General features: G+C 36.8%; 1 protein-coding gene across 16 annotated transcripts in view; it reads left to right on the top strand.

The window, feature by feature from the left end:
• The window catches only part of ABI1 (abl interactor 1), a 147,683-nt gene that overhangs the window by 61,752 nt on the left and 68,924 nt on the right, over positions 1–17,007 (top strand). For all 16 annotated transcript variants that reach the window (XM_043564875.1, XM_043564873.1, XM_043564869.1 and 13 more), the window contains exon 2: positions 7,372–7,539. In XM_043564875.1, the coding sequence (XP_043420810.1) occupies positions 7,372–7,539 (168 nt within the window). The remainder of the gene's footprint in view (positions 1–7,371; positions 7,540–17,007) is intronic.

Raw genomic sequence — 17,007 nt, 5'->3', positions numbered from 1 at the left:
AGTAGGCAACAAACAGGCTACTGCCATAACCATGAAGCAGTTGCACATTTTTTTTTTTTTTTTTGAAAAGATGCCCAGGAAGAATAGGCCATGGAGAAATGTCCACAGTACATCATTTAACGAAAAAGCAGGACTGAAGGGTATAATGTCAGATTTTACATTCTTGCATACAAACACATACTGAGAGACTTGAAAAAAAACACTAAAATGTTAACATGGTTTATTTGAATGATGGGACCATGATACAATTTTTCATTCATATTTTTCTCTCTTTTTTAGTATTTTTCTGACAAAAACAGGCAAAAATTCAAAAACTATATAGCATTTTTCATTTAGAGTGCATTTGTTTTAAGCATAGTCATGACAACGTTCTGTGCCTTTTAGGATCCAAGTATTTACTTGAGATAAAGAGAGGGAGAAAGATTTTTGTTGTGGTACTAGATGAAGGTTGAGAAAATGAGGGAGAGGAAATATGGTTAAAGGTAAACTTATGGAAATGAGAGAGTTTGCTTATAGATGGTAATTTCCACTTTAGGGAGTGAAAAAAAGAAATTACTTTGCCTATATGGTCACCTTGCGGGACTTACAGGTATAGATATCACTTGAAAATGTTCTTTTCTCCAACTAGCAGATCCTGACTCACTAAAGCTTGGTTTCCACAGGTAGACAAGGAAGGAAGAAGAGAGCTAGTTTTGTGTATGGGCTGGTCATAAAATTCAGTTATCTAAGGAATTTCCTGTTTAGTTCTTAGCTACATTGTTTATTTTGAGTTTAGCTCTTTTAAGTAATTAACTTTTTCTTTTAAAGCTGAACATGTTTATTTCCATTTTAAGCAGACTTCATCAGTGGCATAAGACAGGGATGGCAAAATGGGTTTCATATCACATGTCAACTTCTAGAGTGATTAGTTAAGAGTTTTTAGATTTTGCAGGGAAGACAGCTATATATAATTAACAATGTCTGTTTTAGTTCCTTGGAGAAATTCTGGCTGTTTGTCTTCTAGTTTATAATCCATTTTGTTTTGATACTTGGAATGTACTAAAGCTGTTGGTAGTGATGCAGTTAAAGTATAATAAAAGAACAGCAGAGACCAGCTTATTGGATACTAAACTTACAAGCCTGAAATAAGCAACAACAGCAATTCTGGTGCAGATTTTGCTTTTAAATTCAGTGGTCTATAGAGGAAATTAACTGACTTGACCTGTGTCTTCAATGAAGTCGTGGCAACCCACATGTAGGTATTGAGCACTTTAAAGTGTGGCTAGTTGGAAAAAATGAATTTTTAAATTTCCCTTAATTTTAATTATTTTAAATTTAAAGATGGAAGCAGTATAAAATAGTTTCCATTAAACACAACTCTGTTGTTTTGATAGGGACTACATTTTACTTTTAACAGTTGCATTGGAACATGCATGAGAGGTTTCTCTGGGTAGACCTGGAAGAAACACCCATTTCTGTTACCATTGCATTGCAATATTTAGTTTTATGACCAGGCAATTAGGGAAGCTGGGAAATGAAGTATAATTATGTGCTCTGGAGGAAGGGAGGATAGTGCAAAGCTAGTAGTCTCTCTGACTCTTGTGAAAGAAAAGTGTGCAACTTGTGTACTGAAAACAAAAGGCAGATGAAACTCTAGAATTCAGTGGATAACTGAAAAGTATCATTCAAGATGAAATCTGCCTAGTTTTAAACATACTAAGAATTGAAAGTGCTTCCTTAGATTCATAAAGGGCATATATCTTTATAAAGGTCAGTTGCCCCAAAAGCCAGTGCAATAGAGCAAAAAAAAGAAGATACACAGATTGGAAAGTAAGAAGTAAAATCACCTTTTGTGATTGTCTATGTACAGTAGCCTAAGAAATCTACAAAAAAGCAACCGCAGCAAATAAATGAAGTTAGCAATGCTGCAGGATTACAATACAAGGTCAGTATTAAAAAATCAATTGTATTTCCATAAGCTTGCAATGAATAATTGGCAATTGAAATGATAAAAACAGTATCATTCATGATAGCATCAAAAAGTATGAAATACATGGGGTGCCTGGGTGGCTCAGTTGGTTTGGTGTCTGACTCTTGATTTTGACTCAGGTCATGATCTCACAGTTTGTGGGTTTGAGCCCCATGTTGGGCTCCACAGTGTGTGTGTAGCTTGTTTGGGATTCTCTCTCCCTCTCTCTGTGCCCCTCCCCAGCTTTCTCTCTCAAAATAAATAAACATTAAAAAATATGAAGTACATAAGGATAAATTTAACAAAATGTTTGCAGTTAGTATACAAACACTTTAAATTCTCCCTGTGACTTTTTTTTTTTTTTTTTTTTTTAGAAGACCTATATAATAGGGGAGGGTTATTGTGTTTACAGCTGGAAGATGCAGTGTTGTTAAGATGGCAGTTTTCTCCAAGTTGATTTCTAGATTCGGTATAATCCCTGTCAAATTTTTAGTGGACTCTTTTGTGGAAATTGATAAAGTGATTCTAAAATTGACATGAAAGTGCAAAAGACTTAGGAATATCCAAAACATGGGGTGCCTGGGTGGCTCAGTCGGTTAAGCATCCGACTTCGGCTCAGGTCATGATCTCCCCGTTTGTGAGTTCGAGCCCCGCGTCGGGCTCTGTGCTGATAGCTTGGAGCCTGGAGCCTGCTTTGGATTCTTTGTCTCCTTCTCTCTCTGCCCCTCTCATGCTCATGCTCTGTCTCTTCTGTCTCTCAATAATAAATAAATGTTAAAAAAATTTCCTAAAAAAAAGAAGTATCCACAACAGTCTTGAAAAAGGAAAACAGTTGTGGGGGGACTTTAGTACCTGTCTTCTAGAGTTATTAAAATTATAGTAATCAATACAGTATAGTACTAGATGAGGATCAACAGGTATTACAGTGGAACCCAAAAGAGAGCCCAGAAGTAGACCCACATATATGTAATCAGTTGATTTTTGAGTTAGTGCCAGGACAATTCATTGAAGAAAAGGGTGATCTTTTAACAAATGATGCTGGAGCAATTGGGATATCTATATATAAGAAAATGATTTTGATTATTACCCTGATTTACACCTCATGCAGAAAGTTAATATGAAATAGACCATAGCTCTATCAAATGTAAGGGCAAAAATTATAAAACTTCTTTCCTCCATTTCTGGAGGAAAATATGGGGAAAATCTCAGTGACCTTGGGGTTGGCAGAGATTTTTAAAAGTAGGACATAAAAATCATGAAATATAAAAGAAAAAATTGGTAAATTAGGCTTCATCAAAAGAAAAATATTTTTTTTTCCTTTGAAAGGCTATTAAAATAATGAAAAGGCAGGCTACGTGTCTAGAAGAAATATTTGTAAAATATATCTGATAAAAGACTTGTATTCAGTATATATATTTTGCCACGCACACACATATATCTATATACATATGCAACTCAGTCATAATAAAAAACCAGTTAAAAGTGGCAAAGATTTGACACTTTATCAAAGAAATGGATAGTATACAAGTATTTGGTAAGATGCTCATCATCATGACTTAATAGGGAAGTTGAAATTAAAACCCCTAGTAAAATTAAAAAGACTGACCATACCAAGTGTTGTCAAGGATGTGGAGAAACTAGAACTCACATATATTGCTGGTGGGAATACGAAATAGTACTGCTACTTTGGAAAATAGCTTAGCAGTTTCTCATAATGTTAAACAGAAACTTCATTTACTGTGGACTTAGCAGTTCTACTCTTAGGTATTGCCTCGGTATTACCCAGGAGGAATGAAAACATGTCCACAACAAAGACTTGGACTCAAATATTTATAGCAGTTTTAGTCATAGTACCCCCAAACTAGAAACAAACCATCATCAGCTGATGAATAAACACATCAGCTGATGAGTAAACACACCAAGGTAAATCTGTACAATGGAATACTGCTTAGCAGTAACAAGGATGCATTTCAAGAAGACACACACAAAAGACTATATATACTTTTGATTCCATTTATATGAAACTCTAGAACAGGCAAAAACTCTAGAACAGGCAAAAACTGTGTACACATTTGTCAAAACATACTGAAGTGTATACTTAAAAATTTTGAATTGTATGCATTTCATATTTTAATAAAGCTGATGCATTCCTCCCCTCCTAGGATGGTCCCTAACATCCTCCCAAACTGGGCAATGACCTTTTTAAAAAAAATTTTTAGGGGCACCTGGCAGGCTCAATTTGTCCTTGAGGAACATGAGACTCTTGATCATGGGGTTGTGATTTCGAGCTCCATGTTAGACATAGAGATTACTTAAAAAAATTTAAAAATAAAAATTTTAATACTGTTACAACTCATATTTAAGCATTTCATGTGTTTCATTCCATCGAAGTTATTATCTTCATTGATGTTTACATTGTATCATCTGTGGCCTGTGGCAGCTTATTCCACTTGATTCTTTTTTTTTTTTCTCAATGTTTTTATTTATTTTTGAGACAGAGAGAGACAGAGCATGAGCAGGGGAGGGGGCACAGAGAGAGGGAGACACAGAATCTGAAGCAGGCTCCAGGCTCTGAGCTGTCAGCACAGAGCCTGATGCAGGGCTTGAACTTACGGACTGTGAGATCATGACCTTGAGTTGAAGTCGGATGCTTAACTGACTGAGGCACCGAGGCAACCCTATTCCACCTGATTTTTGAGTCCTTTTGGCATGACCCTAGAGCCTTGGTGGCTTTCACATGCCTTGCAATACACATAGCGCATCTTGTACATTTCATGTCCTAGACTTGTCGTTGGCTAAGAGTCTAGATTCCTTGCAGTGGGAAGTGGTATTAGACATCATAATCTGAGTAATAAGTAGTGTTCCTTGGCTGTTAGACAGTTATTTTTAGGCCTTTTCTTATCCCCCCCCACCTTTATTTAGGTATAATTGACATATAAAATTGTAATATATTTAAAGTGTATATCATGATAGTTTGATGTACATATGCATTGAGGAGGATTCTTCATATCTAATGAACATATCTGTCACCTAACGTATTTGTCTTTGTGTGTGTGTGTGTGTGTGTGTGAACATTTAAGTTCTACTTTTTTAGCAAATTTCAGTCGTATAATACAGTGTTACCAACTGTAGTCACCATGTTTTACAATTAGGCCATTTCTTTGGACAGAGGTAGGATATTGGTATGTGATATGATATGATAAAATACAAATTCAATTTGGACTGATGCTTTCAGTTTAAATCCAGAACCTTGTTTGTTTGTTTTTTTTTTAATTTTTTTTCTTAAACCTTGTTCTTCTTACATCAAGAGTCTTGTGAACCATGCCAAAATCTCACTTCTCAATGACATAAACATGTAATGACTTGCTTCATCTCACACTACACAAATAACAGTCTCAGATTAATAATTCCCAAACTATCATCAGCAATAAAATGATTGAAAACGGTTTCAGGGTTTCTTTTCTCTTTCAGTTATTTTTGTCTTAAGGATAAATCTCATTTTAAGAATGATTGGGGCACTTGGGTGGCTGAGTCAGTTAAGCGTGTGACTCTGGATTTGAGCTTAGGTCATGATCTCACAGTTTGTGAGTTAGTCTTTTACTATTACAGATAGTGCCAATATGAATAACTGTATAATATATTTTTGCCAGTGATTCTTTGAGATGGATTCCTAAAATGAGATTACTGGGGTAGAAAAAAGAAATTGATACGTAGTTTTGCTCTGTATCAGAATCTTTCTGCACAGCTTTGCAGAGTACCTTGTCAGACCTTTGGATGTTCGACAGATGAGTAGGTGAGAAATAGTATATCACATTGGTTGCATTTGCATTACTTTTTTATAGTGAATGCAGTTGAATGTCTTTTCAAATGGTTAAAAGTGGTTATATTGCCTTTTTGGTGAACTGTTAGATTTGTTTTTTAAATTGATTCTTGGCCTTTTTATAATATTTAGAGTATATATTAATGATATTTATGCTTTGTTTGTGATCTAAGTTGCTGCCCCCACCTTGCTACAAAGAATTTATCATCACTTGTCTTTGAACTTGGCTCTGTGAACTTTGTCTCTGAACTTTTCTCACCACCAGACTCTGAGTTATGTACAGGAGTTTGGGAAGAACAGGTGGGTAAAGGATTGTGTTATAAGATTCACAGTGGTTTGTGTGGAGAGAAGAGACATGGTCATAATGGATAACAGGGAGGTTGGAATTCTGATGTTGGTTAATGGATTTAGTTTGTATCATTGTTGGTAGGTGTTTGGATTTTTTGTTAACATCTATTTTTTGTTTTTTGTTTTTTTTCAATATATGAAATTTGTTGTCAAATTGGTTTACATACATCACCCAGTGCTCATCCCAAAATGTTAACATTTGTTAAGTAGAGACCCTGGTTGGTGAGCTAAGGTTCAACAAAGGACTGCAAGGGAAAGTGAAAGAGTAGTTTATTATTCACAAGTCCTGGGGGTACACAGTATGATGCCTCCAGGAGACACAGGGAGAAGTTCAGTGCAGGGTATATACAGCGAGTGAGCAGCAGGACTTGAGGCACATCCCTTTATTAGGGTCCTCGGCAGAATGCATTGGGGTTTCCAGGCTAAGTCTGGATTGGTTAATTAAAACCCAAAACAGCAGGATTTTGATAAGTTCCGAGGCGGTCTTATCGAAGGGCACAAAAAGGGGAAGAAGTGGGAGACAGGAGAGATTGTTTATCCCAAGGTGGGTTTGGGGAATTATATCAGGAACTTAAATTTACTTGTGACCCTGAGGGCTGTTGTCTGGGGCATCCACTTGTGGAGGAGCTAGTGTCAATTCAAGGCCCCTCTAGGCCACTTTAGCCACACAAAATGGATGCTGAGGCAACATGCATTATTCTAGTTTAGCCAAACTGTCAACAGTGAGTTGGGAGCTTGGGGCTGGCAGAAGGTTCTGAAGATGTAATGTGATAAATTGGTGGTTGAGGGGCTGTAATGTGTACCTCTGATGACAGTCACTTGGTGACTCCTTAAAAAAAATTTTTTTTAATTTTTATTTTTGAGAGTGTGTGCACGTGAGTGGGGTTGAGGGCAGAGAGGAGAGAGGGAGACAGAGGATCCAAAGCGGGCTCCACGCTGACAGCAGCGAGCCCAAAGTGCGGCTCAAATTCGGATCCTGCCTTGAGCCGAAGTTGGATGCTTAACCGACTGTGCCACCCAGGTGCCTCAGTGGATTGATTGGCTGCTCAGGAGACAGTGGGTCCCACCTGACAGGGATTTCTGCCATGGCCTTGCCAGTGTTCTGCAACTATCATCAGACTGCTCTGATAAGTTTTTTGATTCAATTGAGCCTTTCTATTAAAAAATATAATTATAACTCTCTTTTTCTATAGCATATATGTTTAATGAATATTAACCTTAAATAAGTATCGATTGTTTTTGTTCTTATTTTCAGGCTGCAGATAAGAGAAAAGCTTTAGAAGAGACCAAAGCCTACACAACCCAATCCCTAGCTAGTGTTGCTTATCAAATAAATGCATTGGCCAACAATGTACTCCAGTTGCTGGATATCCAAGCCTCTCAGCTTCGGAGAATGGAGTCTTCCATCAATCATATCTCACAGGTAAGAACCTATAAAAGGCTTTAAATTCACATTTAATCAGCTGGCAGAATAGAAGCAGCATAGTCAAAGAAGTAGATAGCCTGGAAATACGAATTCCTTACTTATCTTACTAACTGTAGTTATTATCACTTCTGGCTTCAGCTTTGAATTCAGTAAACCCACTTTTTTTGGTGATAACATATACATAATATGAAATTTACCATTTTGACCATTTTTTAGTGTAGAGTTCAGTGGCATTAAGTATATTCACATTGTTGTGTGACCATTGCCAGTTAACCTACTGTAAAAGCCTTTTTTTTGAAGGAAAATAAATTGTACATAATTAAAGCATACAATTTTATGAATTTTTGTATACGTATTACCCAAGAGACCATCAACACATTCAAGGTAATGAACACCTCCCACCCCCTTTTTTTCATACTTCTTTGTTATCCCACCTTTCTGTCCCTTGTCCTCAGGCTTTCTGTCACTGTGGATTAGTTTACATTTTCTAGAATTTTATATAAATGGAATTATATGATACATATTGTTTTTTTGTCTGGAGTCGTTCAGCGTAATTATTTTGAGATTCATCCATGTTGTATGTAAAAATAGTTCACTTCTTTTTTATTCCTGGGTACTGCTTCATTGTTTCACATTTTGTTTATCCATTCACATGTTGATTAACATCTGGATTGTTTTTGGGTTTGCCTATTACAAGTAAAACTTTTGTGAACATTTGTGTACAAGTCTTTATATGGCCATATATTTTTATTTCTTTTGAGTAAATTAAGTATGTCTTGAGTGGAATGGATAGGTAACATGGTAGTAGATGTTTAACTTTATAACCAAATTTATACCTGAATTGTTTCCAAAATTATTATACCATTTCATCTTTCTACCAACACTGTAGGTGAGTTTCAGTAGTTGCCTCATATCCTCACCAGCACTTGGTATGGTCAGTCTTTTTAGTTTTAGTTATTCTCATAGGTGTTTTAGCCATTCTAATACTGAGGTTTTAGTTTCCATTTCCCTAGTGATTATTAATGATGTTAAACATCTCTGTGTGGTTTCTGTAGACTTTAGTATTTTAAGCCTTGTTCATCTTTGGTCACTTTTATTCCAAAGTGTATCATATTTTTATGCTATTGTAGGTGGTATTATTTTTATGCTCTTAGCTTGATCATTTTTTTGCTCGTATGTACGGAAGTACATTTGACATTTGTATATTTACTTTGTATCCTTGTTAAAGTCACTTAGTTACAGTAGCAATTGTATAGATCCGTTATAGTTTCTTTACAGAAGATTATGTTATCTGTAAATACAGTTTTAGTTTTACATCTTCCCTTTAATTTCTCCTCTCCTCTCCTCTCCTCTCCTCTCCTCTCCTCTCCTCTCCTCTCCTCCCCTCCCCTCCCCTCCCCTCCCCTCCCCTCCCCTCCCCTCCCCCCCTACTTTTTTTTTTTTACCTTACTGCTCTAGTTTGAAGCTTCAAGAAAATGTTGGATAGGAGTAGTGAAAGTGGACACTGTTGTCTTGTTTTTATCTTAGTGGAAATCATTCATTTTTTTACTTTTATGATTATAGTCTGTAGCTATTTCAGAAATATGCTTTATGAGATTGAAGAAGTTGCCTTCTAAAGGCAGTTTGCTGAGAGTTCTTATTAGGAGTGGATGATGGATTTTGTCAAATGCTTTTTCTGTGTTTGTTGAAATGATCTTTTTTTTTTTTTTGAATGTTAAACTGGCCTGGCTTTCCCGAGATAAACTTCACTTGACCATGCTATATTCTCCATTACATAGATTGTTAGACTTCATTTACTAAAATTTTGTTAAGAACTTTTGCTTCCATACTCTTGAGAGTTATTGGTCCGCAGTTTTCTTGTAATGTCTGTGTCTAGTTTTGGTGTCAGTATGGTAGTCTTACAAATATATTGGACAGTGTTCCCTCCTCTTCACTTTTATGGAAAAGTGTATATAGGATTGATACTTGCTCTCTTTTAAATGTTTGGTAGAATTTACCAGTGAAGCCATTGGGCCTGGAGTTTTTCTTGGCAGGGAGCTTGTAACTATATATTTAATACCTTTAAAAAAATTAAAATAAAAAAAGTTTAATGTTTATTTTTGAGAGACAGAGAGCACAAGTCGGGGAGGGGCAGAAGGAGAGGGAGACACAGAATCTGAAGCAGGCTCCAGGCTCTGAGCTGTCAGCACAGAGCCTGACATGGGGCTCCAACTCACAAACTGCAAGATCATGACTTGAGCTGAAGTCTGGACGCTTAACTGACTGAGCCACCCAGGCGCCCCTATTTAATATCTTTAGTAGATACAGGGCTGTTCTCTTTATCTGTTTCTTCTTCTTGAGTAAGCTTTGTCTTTTTCCAGGAATTTGGCCATTTCACCTAAGTTGTCATTGGTTTGCATAAAGGTGTTAACAACATTCTCTTATCCTTTTAATATTTGTAGACCCTGTAGTGATGTCACATGTCTCATTCTTGATATTCTTAATTGGTTTCTTTTCTCTTTTTAAACTGATTAGTGTGGCTAGTTTATCAATTTTATTGATCTTCTAAAGTCCTCAGCGTTTGGTTTCATTAATTTTCTGTACTGTTCTGGTTTCTGTTGTGTTTTTATTTTGTACTTGATTTTTTCTTCTCCTTTTCTATTCCTTGGAATTAATTTACTCTTATTTTATACTTTTTAAAAGTAAAAGCTGAGGTTATTGAGAGCCTTTTGTCTTTTCTAATATAGGTGTATAAGTTTCCCTCGAAATAGAGTGTTATCTGTATCTCATAAATGTAGATGCGTTGTGACATCATCATTTTCATTCAGTTCAAAATAATTTACAAGTCTTGTTTTTTGTTTCTTTCTGGCCCATGGCTACTTGGAGATATTTCAAGATTTTCAAAGGATCTTTCTGCTCTTGACTTCTAATTTAATTCTACAGTAGTAAGAAAATATGATATGAATCTTTTCACATATATTAAGAATTGTTTCATAATCCAGAATATAGTCTCTCTTGGTAAATGTTTTATGTGCACTTGAGAAGAATATATATTTTGTTGTAGTTGGATGGAATGTTCTGTAAATCTCCTCAAGTTAGATTGGTTGATAATATTCAATTCTTTATCCATAACTGACTTTTTGTCCACTTGTTTTATTGTTGAGGAAGGTAGTTGTAACCTCTGACTCTAATTTTTTGAGTATTCTATTTTTCTTTGAATTTTTACCATTTTTAAATGTATTTTGCAGCTATGTTGTTAACATAATAAGGTAAATGCTTAGGTTTGTAATGTGCTTTTGATGAACTTACATTATGAAAAGTTCTTTTTTTTTGGTCATTGATAAACCTAGGTTTGACTAGGCAAATGCAGTGTGTACAGGCACTGGGGAGATGGAGTGAGTTCCTGCAGTAGAGGTGCTAGCTGGATCAGTGCTCTGAGTTCTCACACTGTCTATTCTCAGGCTCCCTTAACATCTTCAATTATTGAGAATCCAAAAGGCTTTGGTTTATATGGGTAGATCTTCTGTATTTATCCTATTAAAAACTAAAATTGATAAATATTCAAGTATTTACCAACTTATTTAACAATAAAGTAAATCCATTACATGTTAATACAAATAACGTTTTAATGAAAAGCAACTGTTATCCAAAACAAAAACAATTTGTGAGAAGAGTGGCATTGTTTTTAAATTTCTTCAAATCCTTTTATTATTAAAAATTTTGAAAAATGTTTATTTATTTTTGGGAGAGAGAAAGAGACTGCATGAACCGGGGAGGGGCAGAGAGAGGGAGGTACAGAATCTGAAGCAGGCTCCAGTCTCTGAGCTGTCAGCACAGAGCCCGATGTGGGGCTTGAATCCATGAACCGCGAGATCATGACTGAGCCAAGGTCAGACTTTTAACCAACTGAGCCACCCAGGTGCCTCTCTGCAAATCCTTTTAATGTTTTTTTTTTTTTTTTTCTTTTTCTTAAGAGGGAGAGAGAGAGAGAGAACCCTGTGAGGGGCAGAGAGAGAGAGAGAGAGAGGGAGAGGCGGGGCTCACATTCACCAGAAGCAGGGCTTGTGCTCACCGATGTGGGAGTCGAAATCACAAACTGTGAGATCATGACTTGAGCTGAAGTCAGATGTTTAACTGACTGAGCCTCCAGACACCCTCATGTTTTGTTTAATAAATAATAACCGGATACTCCTATCTGTTTTTACATTTAATCTGTTGTGATTTATTGTTTTGGTTAAGTATATGAAGAAAGTCTGGCTTCCTTCAGATACAAAGTTAGAAAAGGCAGGAGGTTGGGGACCCTGGGAGTCTTTGGGCCATAGTTGGAGAACCATTGCATTATGGGGTCATTACAGTTTAGTTTATGTATTCTCAGTATCCATATACTGGCCATCTGCTTCTGTTTAAAAAATATCTCCCAAATGTGTAATATAACTCCACCTATAGTTTTTCCTGGCTCTTTGTTGTACAAATCTTGGTTCATCCTTATTGACTTTGGTGATGTTTTTGGTGAATTTATCCATAATATTGTAGGATTTCTCCTAATCCCTAATGTCTTGTTGGTGTTTATTTTCAGTTTCTTTAACCAGTTTGAAATGAGTTTTAAGATAAGCAGCTTCTTTTCTTTGGGGTGGATTGTGTTCCCCTGGAATTCTTATGTATGAAGTCCTAATTTCTAGTACCTTTGAATGTGACTGTATTTGGAGATAGGATCTTTAAAGAGGTAATTAAGTTAGAATGGGATCACTGGGTGGGCCCTAATCTGCTATGATGGGCATTCTTACAAGAGGAGAAGATTAGGACACAGACACACACAGAAGAAAGACCATGTGAAGACACAGAAGAGGGCCTTTTACCAGCCTTTTTATAAGCCAGAAAGAAAGTCTCTGAAAATCCTGCGGACATATTGATCTTGGGCTCCTAACCTGCAGAATCGAGAGAATTAATTTCTGTTGTTTAAACCTTCCAGTCTGTAGTCCTTTCTGGTGGTAGCCTGTTGTGACGTTCTTGGCTAGGAATGCTGTAGGCTCTTACCAGGCTTGTATTTACTCATAGCAAGCCTCATAGAGGTTCCCCAACTGCCACTGGGGCCATTGTTTTGGCTGGACCAGCTTTCATGGTCCTTTTTTTTTTTTTTTTTTAAAGTATTTTTTAATGTTTATTTATTTTTGAGAAAGAGAGAGATGGTGTGAGTGGCGGAGGGGCAGAGACAGAGGGAGACACAGAATCGGAAGCAAGCTCCAGGCTCCAAGCAGTCAGCAAAGAGCCTGATGCGGGGCTCAAACTCACGAGCTGTGAGATCATGACCTGGGCCGAAGTTAGATGCTTAACCAACTGAGCCACCCAGGCTCCCCAGCTTTCATGGTTCTTAATGATTCAGAACCACCTCCTAAAACCAGTAGGGAACCTTGAAGAACAAGATTTATTACTTACAGGTCTTGAAGAATAAATGGCACTCCCCAGGGCCATGTGAGGACCAAACATCGAGGTTGCAGGTAGAGAGAGAGGGAGGGAACATGAGCCTGAGGTGGGGTCCGGGGGTGGGGTGTACTAGGATTTTGTGGATTGTCTTTACTGGTGAATTTAAAATGTAAGAGCAGGAATTAGGGTGCAGAAGGAAAAAGTGGAGTCACTCAAGCAGTCAGGTACCTAGATTACCCAAACTTTTTGGAAGGAGAACTTCATGGATAGGAGTAGCCTGGTTTCTTATCTAGTTGTTTTGCTAGTAGTATGTAATATTACTATAGCTAGTAATTGGAGATGGATGTGTTTGGAATGGATGTCTCACCAGTCAAAAGCTTAATGTTCTACACTTAACACTGTATGTAGTTCAAGCAGACTAGTCTAGCACTGGTTGTCATCTTCAGCACTATCACTTCTATACTTTTTGTTGGCTATTATGGATTATAAACTGTTCATCAGAATCTGAACTAATAGGCGGAAAGATATAATGCAGATTGTTGAGTGTCATTTAAAATGAGAAATCATGAAAATAATAAAAAATAAATGAAAAAGCATATGTTGAGTTAGTTCCCAGTGGCTGGGAGCATTCAGTAGCGCTCATTTGATTGGCTGATTTACCATGAGAAAAATATATTAACTGCCCTATTCAGTATTCTAATTGATTTATATATGCATCTGGTATTTCTAAGATGGGATGGAGTACCATATGGTACTAGGCTGAGTTATGGTCCCTGAAAGTATCCAAGTCTTAATTCCTGGAAATGTATTATTTTATATGACAGAAGGACTTTGAGGATATAAATTAAAGATATTGAGGTGGGGAGATTATCCTGGACTATCCATGTATGCTGTAAATGTTATCACAGTGGTCCTATTTATAAGAGTGAGGCAGGGGTGTTTGGGTGGCTTGGTTGGTTAAGTGTCCAACTTCAGCTCAGGTCATGATCTCATGGTTCATGAGTTCAAGCCCCACATTGGGCTTTCTGCTGTCAGTGCAGAGCCTGCTTCGGCTCCTGGGTCCACCCCCCTCTCTGCCCCTACCCCACTCATGCTCTCTCTCTCTCAAAAATAAAATAAACATTAAAAAAAGGGGGGGGGGGAAGGCAGAAGAGAATTTGATGCAGAAGAGCAGAAATCAAAATGGTTATATGAGAACAGAGATTAGAATGCTATGGTGGCAAGCCCAGGAATGCCAGAAGCTGGAAGAAGCAAGGAAAAAGGTTTTCCCTTGAGACCTTCCAAGGGAATGTGGTCCTTTTAACCTTGATTTAGTTCCACTAAATTCAGTTTGGATTTCTGGCCTGTAGAACTGTAATAGAATAAATTTCTGTTTTTCTAAGCTAAGTTTGTAGTAATTTGTTACAGCAGCATTAGGAAACTAATACACATGATAGAACAAATCAGTTCTTTTTTTAATGTTTATTTATTTTTGAGAGAGAGAGAGAGAAACAGAGCATGAATGGGAGAAGGGCAGAGAGAGAGGGAGATACAGAATCAGGCTCCAGGCTTTGAGCTGTCAGCACAGAGCCCAATGTGGTGCTCAAACTCACAAACTGTCAGATCATTCCCTGCGCTGAAGTTGGATGCTGAACTGACTGAGCCACCCAGGTGCCCCACAACAAATCAGTTCCACCTGTGGTATAACTTTATATTTGTGTAAATCTTCAGTAGAGATTGGTTCTTGTCATCTTCATGATATGGATTAAAGTTGTATTTAAAATTAAAAAAAAAAATTGTTTATTTTGAGAGAGGGCACACACAAGCAGGGGAGGGGCAGAGAGAAGGAAATACAGAATCCCAAGCAGGCTCCACACCATCAGCGCAGAGCCTGATGAGGGGCTTGAACTCTCCCAAACTGGGAGATCATGACCTGATCTGAGATGAAGAGTCAGATGCTTAAGTGACTGTACTACCCAGGGGCTCTTTATTAAAGTTGTATTTTTTAGAGAATGTTATAAAATTGTATAATATCTTAAAATCATGAGTAAAACATAAAATTCCTCACGCTTCCTACCAAAGTTCTGTTATGATAGTATTTTTATTTTTCACCTTTATTATGTTATGATTGATATGTTGTAATCTAAACAGTTGCTAACTTTTCTTTATTTTTCCTGTACATATGAAGAGTCAACAATCAAATGATTTAGGATAAATTTCTTTACCTCCTTTTTGGACGGAGGACACCTTTCATTGAGATGAATGAATCATTCTTGCTTTAATTATAGTTATTAACAAGGCAGATTTATAGGGGAACAAGCTATAGTAAAGGTGTCCCAACATAGAATATAGATTCTTCTCTGAATATAAGTACATGGTGCAGAACATATAAATATTTATTTGTAGGAGTTGAGGGACTAAACCTTGTCTTGGCACTAAACTTTATTTTACTGTTATGTAAGATAAAATTCTTTTAATTACTGTATGGGTAAACATTTGTTTCAAAATTAGTTATTCTGCCAGGGACTCTCATGGCACCTAGCACAGTGCCTGGTACTTAATATGTGCTTTCATGCTACTTGAGGGAATTTTTGAATTTTAGTATATTTTAGACATTGTCTGAAAATTTTGAGGTTAAATAAAAGTACATACTTTAGAGTGTAATAGATTTCTGGTATAGCTTTGGTCTTCTCGTTCCCAGTATATTATTTCTCTCTCTATATTTGATTTGTATCATATGATTTGTAACATCATTTGATTTGTAACATACGACTTATATCATTAACGCGCGCGCGTGTGTGTGTATGTATGTATTTTACTATAAATTCAGGTTTTGTTTTGTCTTTTAAGAAAATGTACTAGTCTTGTCTCGGGTTGTTAGTTGTTCATATAATACTAGAGCTTCATGCCATCAGATGACTTACATGAATTTGAATGTTTATTTGAATAAATAATTTAGTACAGGGATCATTAAACAGTGATCTATGTCTGGGAGATCCAGTCCTCTCCCCATTTTTGTAAAATAAAGCTTTATTGGAACATAGCAGTGTTTTTTTGTTTATATGTTGCTATGGCTGTTTTCACTATTATAATAACATAGTTGAGTAGGTATGACAGACACCATGTAGCCTGTAAAGCCTAAAATATTTACTTTCTGGCTCTGTTCAGAATAAGTGTGCTAACCCTTTGTGTAGTGTTATACAAACTTCTGTTTCAAAAATTTTTTCTTGGGATTTGATACCACTCTGTCCCAACTACTTATGGTAATTTTTTTTTTAAGATAATTTTTCTGGGGGTACCTGAGTGGCTTAGTCGGTTAAGCATCTGACTCTTAATGTTTGCTCGGGTCCTGATAACACTGTTGTGGGATTGAGCCCTGTGTTGGCTCCATGCTGAGCTTGGAGTCTGCTTGGGATTCTCTCTCTCCCTTTCTCTCTGCCCCTCCCTCACTCGCTGTCTCAAATAAATTAAAAAAAAAATAATCATAATTTTTCTGGAGGTTGATATGCTGAGCTAGAAATCGTAAGGAATGAGGCTTGCATCATGTGGATTGCATTAAAATTCTACAAGTTTATGGCTTTAGTCCTTCTGTATCCTCAGCATATAGAAGTTAGCTTGTATAAGAAATGATGGAAGAAGCTCCATTAGAGGTTTGGTATTCTGACATCACCTGGTATACTGCATTACTATTATGACATTAACCACCCAGAGTCAAGACTGCTCCCATTTCAGATAGCCAGTGGCAAGTGGGATCCCCGTTCTACCCACACATTTGACCAGTTGTCATAGATCTTAGAAGGGGAGGGTGTCTCACAAGCTCCCTCAGGTATGATAATTTATTAGTATGACTCAGAGAATTCAGGAAGAAACTATCCTTATGACTACAGGTTTTTTTTTTAAGTATATATATTTATTTTGAGAGAGAGAGAAAATCCTAAGCAGGTTCCATGATGTTAGCTTGAAGCCTCATGAAAGGATCGAAGATCAAACTCATGCACTGTAAGATCTTGCTTGAGCTGAAACTAAGAGTTGGACTCTTAACTGAATGAGCACCCTGATTACAGTTTTATTTAAAAAAAATTTTTT

Source organism: Prionailurus bengalensis, chromosome B4, assembly GCF_016509475.1.
Source record: "Prionailurus bengalensis isolate Pbe53 chromosome B4, Fcat_Pben_1.1_paternal_pri, whole genome shotgun sequence".
Classification (NCBI taxonomy): domain Eukaryota; kingdom Metazoa; phylum Chordata; class Mammalia; order Carnivora; family Felidae; genus Prionailurus; species Prionailurus bengalensis.
This window is presented reverse-complemented; position numbering and strand designations above follow the sequence as displayed.